Below are 20,675 nucleotides of genomic sequence, written 5' to 3'. Positions count from 1 at the left end.
TCAGTCTATGGTCACTTGACCTTGTTGCTTTGGACCTGTGGTGACATGCATCATGGTGGGAGCACAGGGCAGAAGCTGCTTACTTCATGGAGGTCGGGAAGCAAAAAGAGAGGAGAGGTGGGATCCCAATATCTCGTTCAAGGGCACACCCCCAATGACCTATCTCTCTCCCATTAGGCTCCACCTCTTAAAGGTTCCACCAACTCTGGATAGCACTACAGATTGACAGCTAAATCACAGGTTTCCCTACCTTCTCCAGCCTCTGGCAGCTGCTTATATTTGTTGGCTCATGGCCTTCCTCACTCTGAAGTTCTGTTGTCACATCACCTCCCACCATTATATCCTCACTGCACTCCAATAAAGACCTTTCAGATTCTATGGGGTTCACCAGGAGAATGCAGGATCATCTCCCCAAATCAAGACCCTTAACTCATCTCATCTGAAGAGTCCATTTTGCCACACAAGGTCACATAGTCACAGGTTCTGCAAATTAGGACATGAAGATCACTGGGGAACTAGTATCCTGATACCCCAAGGAGAGGGTTTTAAACGTTCACTTTATTGATATTGACCAGTGGTGAAGCCAACATGTGAGTAGACCATTGCCATTGAAAGGAGAGTTACAATTCCCAGGGGGACATACCCAGGAGGGAGGAGCCCCAGGGTGGGTCAGAACATGGGAACCCCTGAGCAGAGCTTCCATGGCAGTTTCTGTGGGACTCACTGGTGGGGCCTGGGAGCAGGCATAGACTAGGCTAGTTAGAATCACTGCAGCAAGCTCTGGGGAAGGAGCTCGTCTTGATTGGTCCAGCCCTTGGCCTTGGGGTGATCATGGACCGAATGTTAAGAGTCCCCGATACAGGAGATTGGAGGGGTGAGCTCTGAATTGGCTGGGACTCGTATGAAACATGAGTACAGATGTTCCTGGACAGACCTGTGGGACCGGACAGTCCAAGGAGAGAGTCATCATTTAAAAACATGTGTCCAGGGACCCGGGCAGGACAGTTTGGTATAGAGCACTTGCCTGGCCTGTGCCAGACCCTGGGTTTCAGCCCCAGCACTGAGACAAAACAAAATCCCTCGAACTTTCCAAACAGGTGAACTTCACTGTAAACAAACAAAAAAAGTATGGGAGCTGGACACAGTAGTGCATGCTGGCAATCCCAACTAGTCAGGAAGTCAAGGCAGGAGGATCCCAAGTTGGAGACCATCCTGGGCAACTTAGGGACCCTGTCTCTAAATAAAATGAAAAGGGCTGGGGATGTAGCTCCAGGGTAGAGTGCTTGCTTTTTATTTTTTTGAGGTGCTGGAGTCTCACACAGCTAACCAAGCGCTCTACCATCAGACTACATGCTTAGACCATCAATAACGGCCGAGAGACATCAATAATTGTCTATCTTATGCCAAAGGATGACTGGCTCTTGCTTGCTTTAAACTAAAATAAAATGCATAGAACTAAAATAAAATCAGGTGCTCCTACTAGACTTATTTAAACAGAATTTCAGTGCTGGGGATGTAGCTGGGTGGTACAGCATTTGCCTAGCATGTTTGAGACTCTGGGTTCCATCCCCAGCACCCACACAAAACAAAAACTAGAATTTAATCTCAACAAATATTCTCTTCTTTTCCCAACTTGGTTCCAGGAAAGTGTCTCCATTCCAGTGAGAATCACCACTGGTAGATGCCATCTTGGTGGACCATGCCATCACTTACGCCTCAGGGCCACTGGGACGTAAGAAAAGAGCTGCATGGGTCGGGGGCTTTGGGGACAGATTACTCTTCCACTTACAATGCTCAGGACAGGATGTGGTCTCTTCCTTTGCCAGATGTTGGTAAAGATATGTGACATCAGAGCAGCTGCAGCTACTTTGGGACCACGGGGGAGTTCCACAGATGGGGGATGGGAGAACCTGGTTCCCTGACAACCCTGAAGCCTTCCTACCTTGGGCTTCTTTCTTTTTTCTTTTTTTAAGCTCAGGTTTGTGTTTTCTCTCCTTGTGACTAAAGGGGTCCCATGGGAAGCCAGTAAACTTGTGAGGAGCAGACTGTAAGAGGACTGTGGCAGGTGACATGCGGGTGACATTTTGGAGGGAACAGCATATACACATGGACACAGAAGCATGTTTGTTCCACACAGTGCATTGAGATGGAACTGGAGCACAGTGCAGGGGAGGAGCCCTGGGAGATGAGGTCTAAAGCACGGGCAGGACCAACCTTCAGGGCCTCCCAGGTGAGGTTAAGGGGCTGGGACTGGGTCTTGGGGGGGCAGGGGGAGCTCCAAATACCTCCCAGGGCAGTGTGGGGTGGGGCTGGGGGCCAAGAGGTGGCTGGAAGCCAGGGGTCCAGGGAGAGTCCAGACTCCAGGTAGCAGAGCTAACCAGCTATGCTGAGAGCCCTCCTGTCCCTCAGCATTCAGCCACAGAAAGGACACTGAGGCATCACTGGTCCCACCAAAAGTAGGACAAGGTCTTGCAGGACCATCTAAGTTCCCATAAACCAGAAGAAGCTGGGCCCAGAGCAGCAGGCAGGATTCCAGGCAGCTGTGGGGACACAAGAAGCCTGAGCAACCTCAACCAGGGGCAGCTGAGGCCAAACCCTCTGGGAAGGCAGGCACAGAGCTGGTGCTCCTGAGAGCAAGCAGGGGCATCCCCAAATTAAGCTGACCCAGTGGGTACCTGATTGGACATGAGAGAAGGCAGGCCCCAGGGAAGGGACAGGAAGAAAGAACCACAGACTCAGAAGCTAGGAAAGCTGAGACCTGCAATATGGTCGTATACAGGGCCTGAGAAGCAATGCATGAAACGCTACCCTGTCCCCCTCCTCTTGGAGGTCGTGTGCTGCTGACCCTGGAGAAGGCTGGCTGAGAGACTTCCTCCAGCTCCTGTCAGCTGTCACTGTAGGAATGAGGAGGGCTGGGGTTCCTGGAGGATCATAGGTGCTGAGAATCCAGCTGGGGCACCTCAGGAGGCTGTTCAGGAATCTTCTTTTCAGAAGTATCAACATCCTTCTGGTCACCAGCTGGAGCTGGGACAGGGACATCACCTGGAAATGGAGGAGGAAATGGTGACACCCAGTCCTAACCCAGGAACCCAGGAGTCCCAGCCCTCCTGCCTCGGCCCAGGACCAGCACCTGTGTCGGGGTGGAACTTGAGCTCTCCTTCAGGGCTGGCAGGGGGTGCGTTACGGGCCTCCTGCTCCTGCTTCCTTTGCTCCATGTGCAGAACGGCCTATAGGAGTGGGGCACACAAGGAGGTTATGACACTGGCTTTCCAACTTGCACGGGCCTGGGTCCCCAAACTGAGACTCCACTGCAACCTGTTAAGTGGTCTTGGGCTAGTCCCCTTTCTATGGGCCTCAGTTTTTCTCAATCACTGAGAGGTAGGCTTAATCCTAATTAAGGATCCAGTTCTCTTCTGTCATGGCTTGAATGCTGCCTTGGGACAGGGAAGCCCTCACCGAATCCTTCTCTTCCCTGCCTGGCCTTTCCCCCTCATCAACATTCCCACTGCGCTCATCTAACATGGCGGTCACGGTACAGCCAGCAAACGACTGCCCTTACTTAAGATGGCAGCTGAGGATCTACCAGTGATTAACAAGGTGGACACAGGCCTTCCCAGTCTCTGGGCACCCAGATGGACAAGGACAGTGCCACCAGAGACCCAGAGGAAGGGCCCAACTTCCCCAGTCAGCTCAGTCAGTCACCTGCTGCAGCTCTCTCTTCTGGGCTTCCAGGCGGCCCTGAGACCGCCCTAAGGCCTCTGTCTCCTGGCTGAGGCGCTGGGCCTTGGCATTCAGCTCTGCCTCCCGGGCGGCCAGCTCCTCCTCAAAACGCCTCAGCTCTTCCTCTGTGTAGGCTGGGTGCATTTCCACTGTCTGCAAGGTCCCAGACAAGGGTCATCAATAGGGCCAACTCCAGCCTTGTCCCACCCATGTTGGAGAGGGCTCTGCCAAAAGAGGCTTAGAGAAGGCTGGGAGGCTAGAGGTGTGTAGGTAAAAGAGACCCCAGCGGAGGTGGAGTGTGTGATAAAGGGCTAGAAAGAAGACAGCACAGAGACCCAGAAATATGGGACAGATACCTACAGAAAAGGGGACAAAGACCCAGAGAGTATGAAAAGCTGCCAGAGATCTTGAAAGAAAAGTTAGAACTGGGAAAGCAAAATATTTAGGCTCCAGATTGTTCCCAATGTTCTTACCTCCCATCCCTCCCCAGTGTCCCCATATTCCTTCCTCTGTGTGGACGCAAGGAACTCCTCCAGGGTCACTAGCCGGTCCTGGTTTGTGTCCACCTGGGGAACCAGAACAGGGTAAGGGCCAAGAGCTGAGGCCAGTGCCCTCCCTGGCCCATTTCCCCATCTCACATTCTTCATCACGTGCTCCCGCATGCGCAGGCGCTCCTCCTCCATCTCCCGCATGTCATCCTCCTCGTTCTTTGGGTCGTACACCTTCTCCAGCTGCGGGGTTGTGTGAGAATTATAAAGTACTGAGAGGGCCAGGATAACTTCTTGATACACCAGACAACTTCAACACCCAGCAGGACTCGCCTCACAACCTCTCTGCCCTAGGGGCTGCTGGGAATTGTAGTCGTCCCTGAACTCCCACCCAGGAAGACTGAAGGGGACCAAGAGGACCCCTGAGGGGACATGTGGCTGATGTGGGTGTTCCCTCTGCCCACAGCTTCTAGGACACTCACCTCCTTCGTGAAGAGGGCCTCTAGCTCCTGCTCATCCAGGACGCCATCACTGTTGATGTCTGAGGGGGAGGAGACAGCAAGGTGTCTAGGGGACAGAGGACGGGGTGGGTCTGATTTCCAAGGGACCAACTGGTAAAGAAATTTTGGGACTGATATGGGGATTACCAGGGGACAGGTAATGATGGGTCTCTGGCAGTGGAATGGTGACATGCAGGTTCCAGCACCCCTGCTAGGCCCATTTGCTAGGACAGCTCATTCCCTCGTAACCAGAGTCCTGAGAATGGAGATGAGTTGGGCCCACTGTCACACGGGACTCTCTCTGTACTTAGTACCCGGTACTTCAGACACAGTATCAGCCCCTTTGCACAGAATCCAGGGTGGGTAGGGACCTCTGCCTCCCAGGGCTGAGCCAGGGCTACCTCCAGTTGCCAGGGACCTCATCCAGCTTCGGGGCTCCAAGCTCACCATATTCCCTGTCTCTGCCCCTCCCTTTTCTGCTCATACCGGATCAACAACCTGTTTCTACTGAGGCATCCCAGAACCCTTGACTATTTCCTTAGCTTCCACTGTTCCTCTAAGGCTGAGCCTCCAGTCTCCTTTGCCAGTTTCCATCTCAATTCTTTTGCTGACCTCTATGTATCTGGTGCACCCCAGGGATCTGGCTTGGGGGCCACTTCTTCACCTATACTGGATCTGTGCTATCTAATGTGAGAGTCGCCAGTCACATGGGCTGTTTAAATTTAAAATATTAAGATTTAACAAAATTTAGGGTTGGGGATGTAGCTCAGTAGTAGAGCGCCTCTGTGTTCAAGTCCCAGAACCTAAAAATAAAAGATTAAATACAATTTGAATCTCAGTTTAGCAGTCCCACTTGCTACGTGGCAATACTAATAGCTGTAGGTGGCTGGTGGCTGTCATACTGGAGAAGGCAAACATGGTACTTTTCCCATCAGAGTTCTACTGGCCAGGACCTTCCCTGGATGCACTCTTCCAGCTTTTCAGATTTGAGAGTCATCCACAAATAGCCTCCACACTTGAACATGCAACTGTCTACTCTCCCTCTCTACCTGGATGTGTAACAGACACTCTAATTTAACCCGAGCAGACCCACCTTCCCCAGCAATCACATCCGTCTCATGTCTAGAGGGAAACCAGAAGGTTCCTTGAAGTTGCTTGGGACAAATACCTTGGAGCCACCTTTGACCCTCTTACAAATAATCCAGTTTACTTGCAAGATCTACCAGCTGGACTTTCAAGGTGATTCCAGACTCCAAGCACTTCTCCCTATTTTCCATGGTCCAGCCACTCACATTTCACCCTCCTCACTAGACTCCTGGCTTTGGCCCTTTCCCTAGAGTCTGTCCTCAACATAGCACTCAGGTAGATTATGAAATCCAAGTTCCTTTTCCTTGCCACAGGGCCCCTGGTGGAGGCTGCAACCTCTGCAATCACTCTTCATGCATTCTGCTCCCACAGCCTGGAATCCCAAGTTCATGCTCCCTACGTGAGCTTGCTGTCCCCCATCTAAAATGTTCTTCCTCCAAACAGCCACAAAGTGCAAACTTTGTGGAGTTTGTTGTTCAAATGTGCTCTCTTGAAACTCGCAGCCACTGCAGCCACACGGGGCAACTGCAATTGGCATCAAGTACCACAAAAAAACACAAATGAAATAAGCCAGTCACAAAAAAGGCAAATTCTGTATGATTCTACTCAGATAGAGACGGAGAGCAGAAGCGTGGCTGCCAGGGGCTGGAGTGAGGGGTTAACAGGCAGTTGTTTGATGGGTACAGAGTTTCAGCTATGCTAGATGAAAAGATTCCCTGGGAACTGGATCACAACAATGTAAATATACTTTATGCTACTGAACTTTATGTGCATTTAAAAATGATTAACATGGGGGCTGGGGTTGTGGCTCAGTGGGAGAGCACTTGCCTAGCATGCATGAAGCACTGGGTTCAATTCTCAGCACCACATAAAAAAATAAATAAATAAAGTTACTGTGTCCATCTACAACTAAAAATTTAAAAAAAATTTTTTAAAAAAAGATTAACTAACAAGGCAAAAAAAATTTGTTTTTGGTACTGGGGATTAAACTCAGGGGTACTCTACCACTGAACTATATCCCCATCCCTTTTTATTTTTTATTTTGAGACAGGTTCTCACTAAGTTGCTATGGGTCTCACTAAGTTGTCCAGGCTGGGCTTGAATTTGTGATTATCCTGCCTCAGGCCCTCCTAATCACTGGGATTACTGGTGTGTGTCACTATGCCTGGCTGAAAAAAAAATTAAATAAAAAGACTTCATTTATCAAAACTAAGAAAGAAAACAAAAATTCAGTTCCTCAGTCAGTAGTCCAACTACTCAGTAGCCACATGGACTATTGGCCACCATGCTGGGCAACATGGCTGTGGGTCTCCTCACTACAGAAGCTTCCAGTTGGACCCTATAATTTCACAAAACCCTGCCTGATACAAGTTATCTACAGAGGCTACTGAAATCCCTTAACCTAGCTGTCTTCTTTCCATCTCCTGAGACTCCTGCAGAACTCATTTCATTGATTCTGAGATACCTTTTCCTCTTCTGTATTTTATCATCCCTAAAATTGAGATGCATCTGATGGATGGTGTTATCAGTTTAACTGGCTTCTGTAAAACCCTAGTGCCTCTCACTCACCTCTCTCATAAGTCACTAAAATACAGTATGATCTATTTGCCGACTGCCTCGATTGGGGGAATTCTGTCTTGCTCAGTTTTATCCACAGGGTCTTAACAAAGCTTGGTCCACACCAGTGAGCCTAGTTAATATCTGCTAGAAGAACAAATTAGGTTCTACGAAGCCCTGGTGATAAGTGAAGCTTCTGGGGTCAGGGACCGGGGAACACCTGGCAGGGTCTGGCAACACAGGCCCCTTCTCAAACAAAGAGGAATGTGCCTCTGATCCACTACAGAGAAATGGCTTTCCAGGGTTCTGGACGTCTGGTTAGTAGGGAGCAGCCAAACCTGGGTGACAGGGTTCCCATAGGGGATCAGGGTTTCTGGGCTGCTGTGGTTTGGGGGGCACTCAGGCCTCATCTGAGATGTCCTAAAAGAGGCTCAGCCCTTCCAGGAAAGATCCTATCCCTAGCAAAAGGGAGGACCAGGGCCTTCGGGTCAACCAGGGGAGATGAGTTCAGGCCTCTGAGGCCTGATTAAGCCCCAGTGGAATGGGAAGACCCCTCTCGGCAATCAGGCTGGGTCAGAGACTCCAGGTACAGCCTGGGTCTGGGACACCCTCCCCACCTTACCATGCAGTATGAAGAAGGTCTTGGGGTTAAACCTGTTGGGGTCTAATCCGTCCAGTTCCTCCCATACCTCCTTCAACTGGGCTTGGCTGCCCTGTGGAGGGGAGAGGCAGCAGCTCATGAGCAAGGAGTCTGGATGTCATGGGACAGAATTAGAGAACTCTTTACCCCATCCAACAAATATTCCCCTCAAGTAAAATAAAAATCAAGAAAACTACAATTCCCAGTAGCCCCTGGGACAGGCTAATACAGTAACAGGGGCTTTTGCCTCAGGGGCTCCTGGAAGTTGTAGTTCTTCAACTACTTCAGTCTTGTGGTGCTCTGAGAGCTGAACATGGGCACACATGAGCAACCTTACAGGCACATTGACTTTGGGGTGCTCCCGGTGCCGGCGCTGTTGCTCTTCCAGCTTCCTCTCTGCCTCTTTCCGCTGTTCCTCACCCAGTGACTCTAGGTAACGGCGTCTCTCATGTTCCTTGAGCATCTCGTAGCGTTTGAATTCCTCATGATGGGCAGCATCATACTGTGCAAGGTCCCGGGTGGCCTGTGGAAAGGCAGGAGGTCACTCACCAAGTTCTAGCCCTGGACAGGCCCTCGGCTGGGAACCTGGTCAGAGGCAGCTCCAACCTACACCTATGCCAAGACCCATGACCTGATCTCACTATCTTGCTCTCTGTGGCTATTCCTGCCCTAGAACACTCCCTCCTCTCTGTTTAGAAGCGAGTATATGAGTTGTGCAATAGCAACTTTGACCTGCTTCTCTCTACTCTTATCATGAGTTCTTGGAGAAATAAGTAAGGAACAACATGGTAGGTGGTCTAACATGGAAAGCAATGTAGTTGGATGCCCAGGATTCAAATCCAGGGTCTATGGTGTGATCAAATCTCAATAGCTATATAATTTTTCTTTCTTTTTTTTTTTTTTTTTTTTGGTGGTATCAGGGATTGAACTTGAACCACCCAGGGGCACTTAACCACTAAGCCACATCCCTAGCCCATTTTTAATTTTATTTTGAGACAGGGTCTCTTCAAGTTGCTTAGGGACTTGCTAAGTTGCTGAGGCTGACTTTGAACTTGCAATCTTCCTGCCTCATCCTCATGAGCTGCTGGGATTACAGGCATGCACCATGGTGCCTGGAAAATTTATGTTGTTTTATGCCACCAAGTCTCGTGATTTGTTGTTACAGTAGCCCCAGGAAACACCCCATGAGACGCTGTTGATATCTGACCCACAGAGCTCTAAGGGTAGTGAAAAGCCAGGTATGGTGATGTACACCTGTGGCCCCAGATAATTAGGAGGCTGAGGTGGAAGAACTACTTGAACCCAGGAGTTCAATATCAGCCTAGGCAACATACAGCCAGACTCCAGCTCTGAGGCAGGAGGACACAAATTCCACACCAGCCTGAGCAGCTCAGTGAGACCTTGTCTCAAAAGTTAAAAAAAATATTTAAAAGGTCTGGGGATGTAGCTCAGTGGTAAAGAACTCCTGAGTTCAAACTCCACCATAAAAAAAAAAAAAAAAAAGAAAGAAAGATAGGGGCTTGGGTTGTGGCTCAATGGTAGTGCGATTACCTGGCATATTTGAAGCACTGGTTTTGATTCTCAGCACCACATTTAAATAAATAAAATAAAGGTTAATTGACAACTAATATGTATGTATACAAAAGAAACAATAAGGTAATGAATCATGCTGTTTTAAGCTAAGTTTGTGACCATTTGTTATAGCAGCAATAGAAAACTAATACAGCATGTGTGGACAGACTGCAGAGAGGGAGTCTCAACCTGGATGGCTGTACCTCCAGGAGACAGATGTCAATGTTGGGAAACATTTTAGCTTGTCACAAAATGGGGAGATCTATAAGCATCTATTGAGAGATCTATAAGCAACTATTGGGAGGAGACTAAAGCTGCTGTAAACAGCCTACAATGCACAGGACAGACCCCAACACAGCTATAGGTGGTGGAGGCAGAAGCAGAGATCCCCATGAAGACATGAGACAGACAGGGTAGAGACAGTGGGACTAGAGAGAAGTGGATGGTTTCTGGAATGTTTCAAAAATAAGTGGCAAGAAATTTATCAGGCAATTTGGGGGAGTATCTCAGTGGAAGAGTGATTGCCTGCTGGGTGTGAAGTCCTGAGTCTGAACCCCAGCACTACAAAAAACAAAATTCATTTGTCAACAAAATGTCTGATGTTATTATTTATCTTCATGACCACTAGATGGAGCACCAGAGGAACCAGAAAAGAAGGGCCTGAGCCAGGCAGGTCCAGAGAGAGGGCAGAATCTCTCCTGGGAGTGCTGGGGAGTTAGGGAAAGGGCCATGAGCAAGGCAGCGGCCAGGTAGGCCTGGCAGCCTCTTCCACTCCCCAGGCCTCTCCTTGGCCTTTCCCACAAGACAGGGCTATTGACCTCATTTCTTAGATGCAGAATCTTGGTTCCTTCGGCCCCTATAACAAGGGACTACTCTTTTATTTGGGGGCTGGGGATATAGCTCAGTATTTGGTACTGGGCATGGAACCCAGGGGTACTCTCCCACTGGGCTACATCCCAAGCCCTTTTGATTTTCTGCAAAGTTGCCCAGACTAGCCTCAAACTTGCAATCCTCCTGCTTAAGCCACCAGAGTCGCTGGGATTACACGCAAGCACCAACCCAACTTACCAAGAACTTAATGACTTAAAGTGATACAAACTGATCACCTCATACTGGAGTCCAGGTGTGAAATTAGTTTCACTAGGTGGAAATCAAGGTGTTGGTGGAGACAGAATCCCTCTACAGATTCTGAGGGAGAATCCTCCTCACCTTCTCTGGCTTCGAGAGCTGATTCTGTAGCCCAGGGACCCTTCCCCATCTGCAAAGCCAGCAGCATGGCATCTGGCTCCAGCTATCCCCACTGCCTTCTGTTTCTTTTTCTGCAGTGCCAGGGATGGAACCCAGGGCCTCATGCATGCTAGGCAAGCTCTCTACAACTGTGCCACACCCCCAGCCTGGACTTCTGCTTCTATAATCCAATCTCCCTCTGCTCCCCTAGGGCCCACCTGGATAATGTAGGATCGTTGCATCATCTCAAGATCTTTCATTAATCACACCTTCCATGTCAAATAATAGTCACAGGTTCTGGGATTAGGACACAGGCACCTTGGGAGGGCACTGTTGGGCCTGCCATGAAGTCACAGAGAGAACAGTCCCTACCGCAAACCACATAGGAAGGACAAGGCCAGGGGGCAGCAGAGCCAGGCCTGAGGGCAGCAAAGTCCACCCTGCCTACACCTGCAGCTCTCCTGCAGACACCTGGGGGAGGCCTTCTAGAGACCAGCACCCTGAAAAGCTTCCTTCGGTGCCCTTCAGCCCAGCCCCTCCATACCGTCTGGATGAGCAGCTCCAGGTCTCGGGCCTCAAATGTGTGCTGGTTCTGTGGGTCCAGGTGTTCAAACTGCTTCAGAAGATTTAGGTGATCCACTTGCACATCTGGATGAGGGAAAGTTCAAACCAACACATGGAGCTGGGTGCGGTGGCGCACACCTGTAATCCCAGCTACTAGGGGGCTCAGGAAGGAGAATCAAGAGTCTGAAGCCAGGCTCAGCAACTTGGTGAGGCCCTAAGCAACTTAGCAAGACTCTGTCTCAAAATGAAAAATGAACAAGGGCTGGGGATGTGGCTCAGTGCATGAGGCCCTGGAGTGAATCCCCAGTTCAGCAAAAACCAAACAATAAAACACGAAGGACTTCCTTTCTTTCATCTTGGCCAGGCATGCCCTAAGGGAAGTTACAGAGGGTGCAGGGAAACCCAGAGGACCACCACCTGGGCCTGCGGGAATCAGGGTGGGCATCCTAGAGGAGATGATCCCACCACTGAGTCAGATGCTTCAAACGCTTACCACACGCCAGGCCCTGCTCTAAGCACTTAAACTACGTAAGTCACTGACTTTTCACAACAAACTGATAAGGTGGGTTCTATCATTAGCCCCATTTTATGGATGTGAAAACTGAAGCTGAGAGGGGATCTGACTTTGGACACAGCAGGAAACAATCTGTCACCTGGCATACATCTGGCCTAGAAAGATGAAAAGCACAACCGGGGAATGACCACGTCACCAAAGAGGACGCTAACACACAAGGGGAGGTTCTTCTGAGCAGGACAGTGAGGGTGGGTCAGTGAGAAGGCTGAAGTGGCATTCCCAATGAGTCCAAAGCTCCGCAATGCAAAGAGCACTAAGAAAGAACGTCACAGGCAGAGGGGACCCAACGGGCGAAGGTCCTGAGGTAAGCAACGCCTATCATCCTCCATCAATTACTAACGATGCTGTGCTAGAGGCCCACAGGAGGGCACAGGCACCTGTCAATGGGGGCAGGTGGGTGTGGGGCGGGGGTCGGTCTGGCCTCCCAGCAGCAATGGGACAGCAAACTTGAGTCCTGGGAACCTGGGGAGCCACCCAGAGCCTCTGCGCACTAGATGAGCGCTCTGCCACTGAGCATCCCCAGTCCACACGGCAGGTGCTGAACCAGGTGGGGCAGGACTTGACCTGGGGGTCACACCAGGCTAAATAACTGTCTCATAAAAGTGATCCAGGTCCTCATCCCTGGAACCTGTGAAATCCGTGACCTTGGACTGTGACACTCCCTTGAGATGGGGAGTGCTCCTGAACTGTCAGAGGGAGTCCGAAACATCGTCACGGGTCCTCTGAGACCAATAGAAGGCAAAGGGAAGACTAAAGAGAGAGACTACGCAGCTGGCTTTGCAGACAGCAGAAGGAGCTGCCGCCAAGAAATGCAGTCCTGCATGCTGCAAAGGACAAAGGTGCCCCGAGAGGCCCCCAGGGCCTTGCTCAACCTTCACTCCACCCAGGAAGACCGATTCCCAGTGTCCCCTCTCCAGACTGAGACAGCACACGCGTGCTGTTTTAAGTGCCCCAGTGCCGTGTCTGTGTCTCTATCCCTCAGACTCACGTGCTGTAGCTCGATTCCCAGCGTGAGAGCGCTGAGGGGGCCTCGAGGGCTCTGTCCTCACAAACGCAACCAGTGTCCTCATAAGAGAGGCCTGGGGGGGGCTGGTGCCTCTGCTCCTTAGGGAACACAGCAGTGCCACCTGTGAGGAACGAGCCCTTAGCAGACGCCGAGTCTGCGGGGGCCTTATCTTGGACTTCCAGCCCCCAGCACTGTGAGCAATCAATGTAAACAGAACACAAAGCTCGAGGTACTTTGCCAGAGTGGTCAAAGGAAACGAAGGCCCATTAGCTGCTCCCAGTGGCCACGCTGTGGAAATCAGAACAAAGGGAACAAGCGTGGCAGCTGGGACCCCCGGGAGGGCGAGGACGGCAGCTGGACTGGGCAGCAATGGAGGAGAGAAAAGGTCAGGTTTGGGGATGTTTTGGCTTTTTTTTTCCTTTTGGTCCTGGGGACTGAGTCCAGGGGTGCTCTACCACTGAGCCGCATCCCCAGCCCTTTTTATTTTTCACTTTGAGACAGGGCCTTGCTAAGTTGCTGAGGCTGGCCTCCACCTTGCAAATCACCTGCCTCAGCCTCCTGCAGCACTGGGATTTCAGGCCTGCACTACTGCACTAGCTCAGGTGTGGGTGTGATTTGAGCTGTGAAGGGAACAACAACAACAACCGCACAGCGATGCTTGGTACACACCAAGCAGCCAACACATAGGAGGGATTTTTCTTCTTAGTGACAAGGGAACTCTGAATATACCAGAGACTGAAATGGAACCCTTAAAGCAGCAGGCACAGATGGACGGTAGGAAGGCCACAACCGCAGGTTCCAGACCACGCTCATCCTCCTCCCCCCACCTCACAGATGCAGCACCAGCCCAGGGCCGGCATAAGAGGACTCAGCACGTCTGGTCCACAGGTGGGAGTCGGATGGGCGGATGGGAAAGCCAAGTCCAGCCTCCTGTCTACCCTCAGCATCACCTGTCAACAACACTCAGCGTCCCCCACCTGTGCCATCAGCACCTCATGGGTGTCAGGAGATGAAAGGAGAAGTTGCAGACACCAGAACGTATCACAAAGCCACAATGATGAAAGAGGATGGTTCACAGGAGCCAAAAGGTACAAACAACCCCAACGTCTGTCCATCAACTGGTGAGTGGCCAAACAAAATATCCAGAAAATGGAACATTATCCAACTCTAAACATGGATGGGACCACGTGGATGAACCTGATGCAGAGGGACAGAAGCCAGGTGTAAAAGGCCACATACGTATGAAATGTCCACAAGAGGCAAATCCAGAGAGGCAGGAGGCCAATGAGCAGCCATCAGGGGAGAGTAGTAGAGTGAAGCTAATGGAACTGGGTTTCTTTCTGGGGTGATGAAAACATTCTAAGAGTGACTTTGGTGATAGTTGCTCCATACCTGTGTATTCCCTAAAAACCAATGAACCATAGATGGGGGAACTGCAGGCATACACATCCTATTTCAATAAAGGTATTTAAAAGAAAGAGCATGTCGGGGAGCTCAGAGTAGAGCTTGCCTGGCACATGTGAGGCACTGGGTTTGATCCTCAGCACCACATAAAACTAAATAAATAAAATAAAGGTATCGTGTCTATATACAACTAAAAATATTTTAAAAAATTAAAAAGAGAGAGAGAAAGAAAAAAAGAAAGAAAAGAAAGAGCACAGTCTAGGCACCTATGCCAACAAACCCTGTACAGCATCTGGACGTAGGAGGGGGGTCTCAGAATCGAAGCCTGCCCAGTTCATTAAGAAATTATTATTATTTTTTTAAAGCTGAATAAAGCAACTACGCAATACAGCCCCAGTTCTTCTGCCATGTGAAGACACAGTGAAAAGGGCCACCTATGAAGCCGAGGGCGGCCCCCGCCAGACATCGGATCTGTTGCCGCCTTGAGCGCAGACTTCCCAGCCTCCAGAACAGTGAGTATCACGTATTCCACTTGTCCAATGTGTGTGTGTGTGTGTGTGTGTGTGTGTGTGTGTGTGTGTGTGTGTGTCTGATATAAATGCTAAGAAGCTACAGTCTTTCCAGAGGGGAGGGCAAAGAAAGAAACGAAGGGGGCCCAGGGTGCAGCCAGGCAGTCGAGCACTTGCCTAGCGTGCGCAAGGCCCTGGGTTCCATCCCCAGCATCGCAAAACAAATTAATGACCATGATGTTTTAAAAAGAATATCAAAACAGTGAAATGGAAAACATATGAAGGAATGTTAGCGTGAAATCATGGCAGGGAGGAAAGTCAAGCAACCTCTTATGCACATTTTACAGGAGAGTGAGGTTCCATCTGCCCAGAGGTCTGGAAGCCAGGCCACCCCACCCTGACCCGCCTGTGCTCACTGGTCTCCTGTTCTGCATCCATCTTGGCTTTGAGCAGCATCCGCAGCCGTGACACCTCCTGTCGCTTGAGCTCATCCAGCTTGGTGCGGACATGGTGGCTGACGAAGTCCAGTTCTCGGCTCAGTTTCCCACTCTGCCAGGAGAGATATGAGACACCAGTCAGGCTAGGTACCCAGAGAAGGCACCATGGACAGCCTCATCCTCCCCTGCTCACAGCTGACCCTGGCTTCCCAGAGCCTACAGGACCAGGTCCTAGCCTCTCAGCCTGGCATGTGAGGCCCTGACTTCCTAAGAGACTGCAGCTCCCATCACATATCAAGTCATGTGTTTGGTTCCAGTTGCATTAATCAGGTGTGGGCACCCACATTCACAAGGCTGTTGCCCACCACAGGGCCTTTGCACATGCTATCCCCACTGCTGGGATGCATGTCCATCATCCCTACCTAGCCTAACCAGACCCTCACTGTCCTTCAAAACTCAAAGCATATGGGACCTCTCTCATTCAAGGATCCCCGATCCACCCTGTGCTGAATACAGTGCTTCTCAGAACTACCTCTATCATCACCTTGCTTCTCAGAATCAGAGATGACCATGCCCCTCTTTCGCTCACAGGACCCCCCAGTGTTCCCATGACACTAAGGTCCTGCAAGTCTCCCTGTCTTTAAGTCAGCACGAGGAGCCAACGGCAAGCAGCTTGAGGCACCAGAAAGCTCCTTCTGCACACACATTTCCTCCTGCCTGAAGCCACATGCTAACTTCCGTACCTCGGACACTCCCACCTGGTACTCAACCTTACTCAGCATCTCCTGTCCCCAGATGCTCTCTCCCCCTCATCAGATTGGATAGGCTCTGTTTGGGGCTTCCCTTTGAGACTTCAATGGTGTACTTTGTGACTCACGTCCACCTCTCTAGCCCACAGGGAGCTTGGCTCTTGCAGACACCACAGGACAAGGTGACCACAGTAGCTGTCACAGCAACAGCAAGTAATCCTGCCTGCTAAGTCCATCCTCTAACCCAGACCACAGCCCCAACTGACAGGTGTACAAACTGAGGCCCAGGAAGAGAAGCAACATGGGCCAAGGCCCTCAGACAGTGTATATGGATGGAAAATCAGTTTCCAGCCTGATGACCACTGGAGTCAGGTCTCACAGGACCAGGAGTCCTGGGATTTGGAATTCAAACCCCAAACCTGATGCACTGTAATGCAGCACACCCTTTTCCTGGATCTCAAAACTGAGGCCAAGCTGGGTGTGGTGGCCACACCTGTAATCCCAGCAGCTCAGGAGGCTTAGGCAGGAAGATCACAGGTTCAAAGCCAGTCACAGCGTTTAGTGAGACCCTAATCAACTCAGTGAGAACCTATCTCTAAACAAACAGGGGATGTGGCTTAATGTTTAAGCGCCCCTGGTTTCGATCCCTGTATGAAAAAAAAAAAAATAACAGCCCCCTTCCCCAAACTGGGGCCAATATCACTGCCACCAGCACAATGATGACTGGCATTTATGGCCAGGTCAGGACTTGAAGTGGGGCGACTGCTGATTCACAGACTTTGCTCCCAGCAGGGAAACTGCCCATTTCCAGAGGGGGAAACCAAGGGAGAGAGAGAAGTGACCATCTGCCTGGGACAAGAAAAGGTGGAACTGAGATTGAACCTGGAAGAGACCCACTCAAGAAGGTGCCTGACTGGCCTCTCTGAAGTCACTTCCCAGTTGTGTCCTGGACACACGGTGGCTTCCTGGGTCTGTTTCCTGAGCTGGAAGTGGTTGTCCCACTCAGGGGCCAACTGGATTGGGACAGATGGGAGCTCCAGGAGGGTCTGGAGGTTTCCAGGAGGACCAGGGCCACCTCCCAATCTGTCTCAGTCCTTGGGGCCCCTCCCGGGCCAAGGTTTGGGACAACTCTGGGCTGGAACAGTGAGTGGCTCTTCCACATTTCCATGCGGAGGTTGGGGACAGGGTCAGGCAGCTCTATCTTCCCACAGGGAACTTCCAGGGGATGCTGCCTGGGGCTGGGCTAGAAGGGGGTTGCTGTGGTACCAAGCTCAGTCAGCCCCTGGGTGAGTAAACACTGCTACCAGGGCCTCAGTGTCCCCCTCTGTGAAATAGGGACAGTCAAGGCTCCCTTGGAGGCTGAAGATGAGAATGAGCGAGAGAGCCCAGCGCCTCTACACTTTGACTCCTTCCTCTGTAGAAGGTGCCATGCTCAGCACTCTGACAAACCGACCCCACGGGGCCCGTGCACCTTGAGCCCTCTGCATGTCCTCCCTCTCCCACACAGTCTGACTGTGAGGGACCTCATGAGGCGAACTCCATTATTATCCCCATTTTATACAGGAAAAAACTGAGGGACAGCAAAGTGAGGTTCCATACCTGGTAAGTGGTAAGAGACAAGACTAGAAGATGCCCATCTGACTTCCCCCTTCCTCACATATTCTAGGGGGCTCCCAAATCCCTTCCCAGCTATGTGTCCCTGAGAAGCACCCTTTTCTCCTTGAGTTTCACTTTCTAGAACCCGGTCAGAGCTGGAGCCCCATGACCCCTGTGGGACCCATATTTGCTCTACAAGCAAGACCCCCCACCCCCACCTTGATATCCTCGGCGTTGGCAGCCTGCAGCTTCTCCCGGAAGTGCCCGTCTGTCTCCAGCACGTTGATGACCTCCTGTAGGTACCGGTGGTAGTAGAGGCCCGTGTCCTGAGGCAACAAGGACAGACATAGCAGCCCACCTCTACCCTCTCTGGTTCCTTCCCATAGACAGAAACTCAGTCCCACTCTTGAGTGGCAGCTGAGCAACCCAGGGACTTGCCCCATGGAGCAGGAGCCAACTTCATGAGATAAGATCTCGGGGGCCAGCAGACCTGGGTTCCAACCCCCATTGGGTGTGTGATCACAGGCCAGATGCCTGACCCCTGGGCCACAGTCTTCACCCTTCCCAGGTCTGCAGTGAAGATGAAATGAGTCATTCGGATATACACCCAGCCCAGCGCTGACGCACGGGTGCCTAGAGGGTGCGTCCTTTTTGGGAAACAGCGAAACACACTATGGTTGGTTCACTCTTCAACCAGCACTGACAGAGCCCTACTATGGGCCAGGAGCTATTCTAGGGGATAGCAAGTGACAAGACAAAGATTGTTGGCCTCCTGTCTTATCCCTGAGCTTTACTCTTTCTCTCTATAAAAGGGACAATATAGTCATCCCTCCGTAGGGATGATGGATTGGTTCCAGAACACCAATACATACCAAACTCCATAATGCTCAAGTCCCCTATATAAATAATGTAGTATTTGCACATAACCTACCTGCATCTTCTTGTATACTTTATTCATGTATTTATTTTGAGGTCTTGGGAATGGAACCCAGGGGCTCATGCATAGAGGCCACTCTCCCACTGTGCTACATCCTCAGGCCACCTTACTCAGGTTTATAAGCCTCCATTCTTTCTATTAATCTTGGAATAAAAAAGTAAAATCTCAGCTGGGTGCAGTAGTGCACACCTGTGATCCCAGGTAGGCTTGAGGCAGGAGGATCATAAGTTCAAGGCCATTCTAGGCAAATTAGCAAGACCCTGTCCCAAAATAAACAACAAAAAGGGTTGAACTGTGGCTCAGTGGCAGAGTAGCCCTGGGTTCAATCCTCACTAAAAAAAAAAAATAATAATAATAATAAATTCTCTACCATGGTTCACAAGATCCCACATGATCTCCTCTCTCCCTTGCTCCAGCCCCACTGGTCTCTTCAAAGTCCCTCAAAACACTCTGCTCTCTCCCACCACAATGCCTTTTCCCAGACTGTTCCCTTCCCACTCACACTTCCTTCCCTGCCTTTGATCCAACATTCTTCCCTCTCCGACTTCAAGTCAGTTCACCTGTCCTGCCCTCCCTGATCCTCACCCCATCACCCCAGGCCCTGTTCTGTCTTCTCTCTCAGTGAGCCAGGCTGGTCTAAGGGGTCAGGGGTGTTACAATAGCTAGTTTTAGTGATTAGCACTGTTCTGACTCAGAAGATGCTCAAGAGAATGAACAATGGACAAGGGACTCAAAGGTGCCCTTCTGTTTGCAAAGATTTCACCGGATGAACACCTAACATACTGGGTGGGTACCTGCCACACAAGATTGTTGATATGATCTATCCCAAGATGCAGTGACCTGTCCATCCTCAGGCCACAGATCAGGGTGCTGGATCTTTAAAGTTCCAACTCTTCTAAGGGCAAAGGTTTCATCCTTGATAAACACTTGTTGGAATTAATAAACTGCCCTTTTTGTAATTTAAATTACATCTCCATGAGCTCCACGCAGTAAGACTACCCTAGCTAATTAGTATGGTATTGCTGTGGGGCTGCTGGAAATAACGTTCTTTCCCCTCAACCCCCAAATTCCTTCTTCCGCGGGGAGGATCTTAAAACAAACAGGTTTACGTGGGGAGAGATGCTGACATTTCACTTAAAATCTGACTTGATTTCCACATTTCTGAGTCAGGGACCCCCAGTTTTTCACCAAGTCACATCCCTAGGTACTGCAAAGAATGGCAGGTAAATGGTGAGGCATGGAGTCCCTGGAGTATTCGGCCAGTGGGGAGGGGTCGGAGGGCTTGTGTGCGCGGGCGCGGGGATTGTACCACTACAAACCTCTGGCCAGAGAGCAGGGCAGGAATACTCACCGGGCTCTCGGTCGCGGGGCTCTCCTTCTCCGGCACCCCCCGCTCCAGGGGCACAGCCAGCCCGGCCCGCAGCAGCAGCGGTGGCAGGAGGAGGAAGAGGGCTCCGTGCGCCCAAGTGGGAGGCATGGCGGCGTGGTCTGTGGAGGAGGAAGGGAGGCGGAGAGCTGGATAATGAACGATTGTCCCAAGCCTCGCTCTTGCCCGGACCCGGAGCGCAACCCCGGGCCGCCCCCACTTCCAACAAGCAAGAGTCAATGCATTTCGTTACGTGTGACCCAGTATACCAGGCCTCTAGTCTTCCCTTCCTCCAACACCGGAGTCCGGGTCCTCACATCCAGGAGTCCTCGCTCCCAACACCCCGTTCCTCAGACTGAAGCTCCAAGATCTTGACCTCCGCCTGCCCAGACCCCAGGCCCCCAGCCTCCTCTTCTCCCAGGACCTACAAGTACCGGCACTCAACCCATCCTCCTCCAGGGCTCAGTGTTCCAGCCCTCTGGCCCGCATCCTCCCCAGCACTCGGATCTGGAACCCCAGACCCTCACCTCTCTTCACTGCAGAGGGCGTTTTCCCGGGCAAGGACCTCCCCTGCGTTTCGGGTGATTTCCCTCCTAGGCCACGCCTACTTTCCAGCGGAGGATCCTCCCTAGGAGCTTGATTGGTCCACGTTAGCTCAGGACTCCTGCGCCCGGGTCTAACGGCGCCACCCCTTGCGGAAGCTTCTCCCCTATTCTCGAAAGTCTCAGCTCCCTTCTTACAAG

General features: G+C 51.1%; 1 protein-coding gene across 4 annotated transcripts; it reads right to left on the bottom strand.

The window, feature by feature from the left end:
• Positions 1 to 2,284: 2,284 nt before the first annotated feature.
• Nucb1 (nucleobindin 1) lies at positions 2,285 to 20,615 on the bottom strand. 4 transcript variants are annotated; one of them, XM_047528855.1, is made up of 13 exons: positions 20,460 to 20,615; positions 19,918 to 20,054; positions 17,848 to 17,955; positions 15,264 to 15,396; positions 11,335 to 11,438; positions 8,329 to 8,514; positions 7,974 to 8,064; positions 4,691 to 4,749; positions 4,359 to 4,451; positions 4,194 to 4,286; positions 3,703 to 3,873; positions 3,131 to 3,227; positions 2,285 to 3,042 (listed from the first exon to the last, which is right to left on the bottom strand). In XM_047528855.1, the coding sequence occupies exons 2-13, from the start codon at positions 20,041 to 20,043 to the stop codon at positions 2,930 to 2,932; spliced, it is 1,374 nt and encodes a 457-aa protein (XP_047384811.1). In that variant the 5' UTR covers positions 20,044 to 20,054; positions 20,460 to 20,615; the 3' UTR covers positions 2,285 to 2,929. The 4 variants fall into 4 exon arrangements, with proteins under 4 accessions (XP_047384811.1, XP_047384812.1, XP_047384813.1 ...); XM_047528856.1 differs by having other exon boundaries at positions 20,367 to 20,465; XM_047528857.1 differs by lacking the exon at positions 20,460 to 20,615 and adding an exon at positions 20,361 to 20,450.
• Positions 20,616 to 20,675: the final 60 nt, after the last annotated feature.

The sequence above is a fragment of the Sciurus carolinensis genome, chromosome 16, assembly GCF_902686445.1.
Source record: "Sciurus carolinensis chromosome 16, mSciCar1.2, whole genome shotgun sequence".
NCBI classification, from domain to species: domain Eukaryota; kingdom Metazoa; phylum Chordata; class Mammalia; order Rodentia; family Sciuridae; genus Sciurus; species Sciurus carolinensis.
This window is presented reverse-complemented; position numbering and strand designations above follow the sequence as displayed.

Coding starts and splice junctions, on each gene's coding strand:
- Nucb1 (XM_047528855.1), bottom strand. CDS start 20,043: ATGCCTCCCACTTGGGCGCACGGAGCCCTCTTCCTCCTCCTGCCACCG. Junction 17,956..19,917: donor GCCCCGCGACCGAGAGCCCG/GTGAGTATTCCT, acceptor TTGTTGCCTCAG/GACACGGGCCTCTACTACCA. Junction 15,397..17,847: donor CCAACGCCGAGGATATCAAG/GTGGGGGTGGGG, acceptor CTCTCCTGGCAG/AGTGGGAAACTGAGCCGAGA.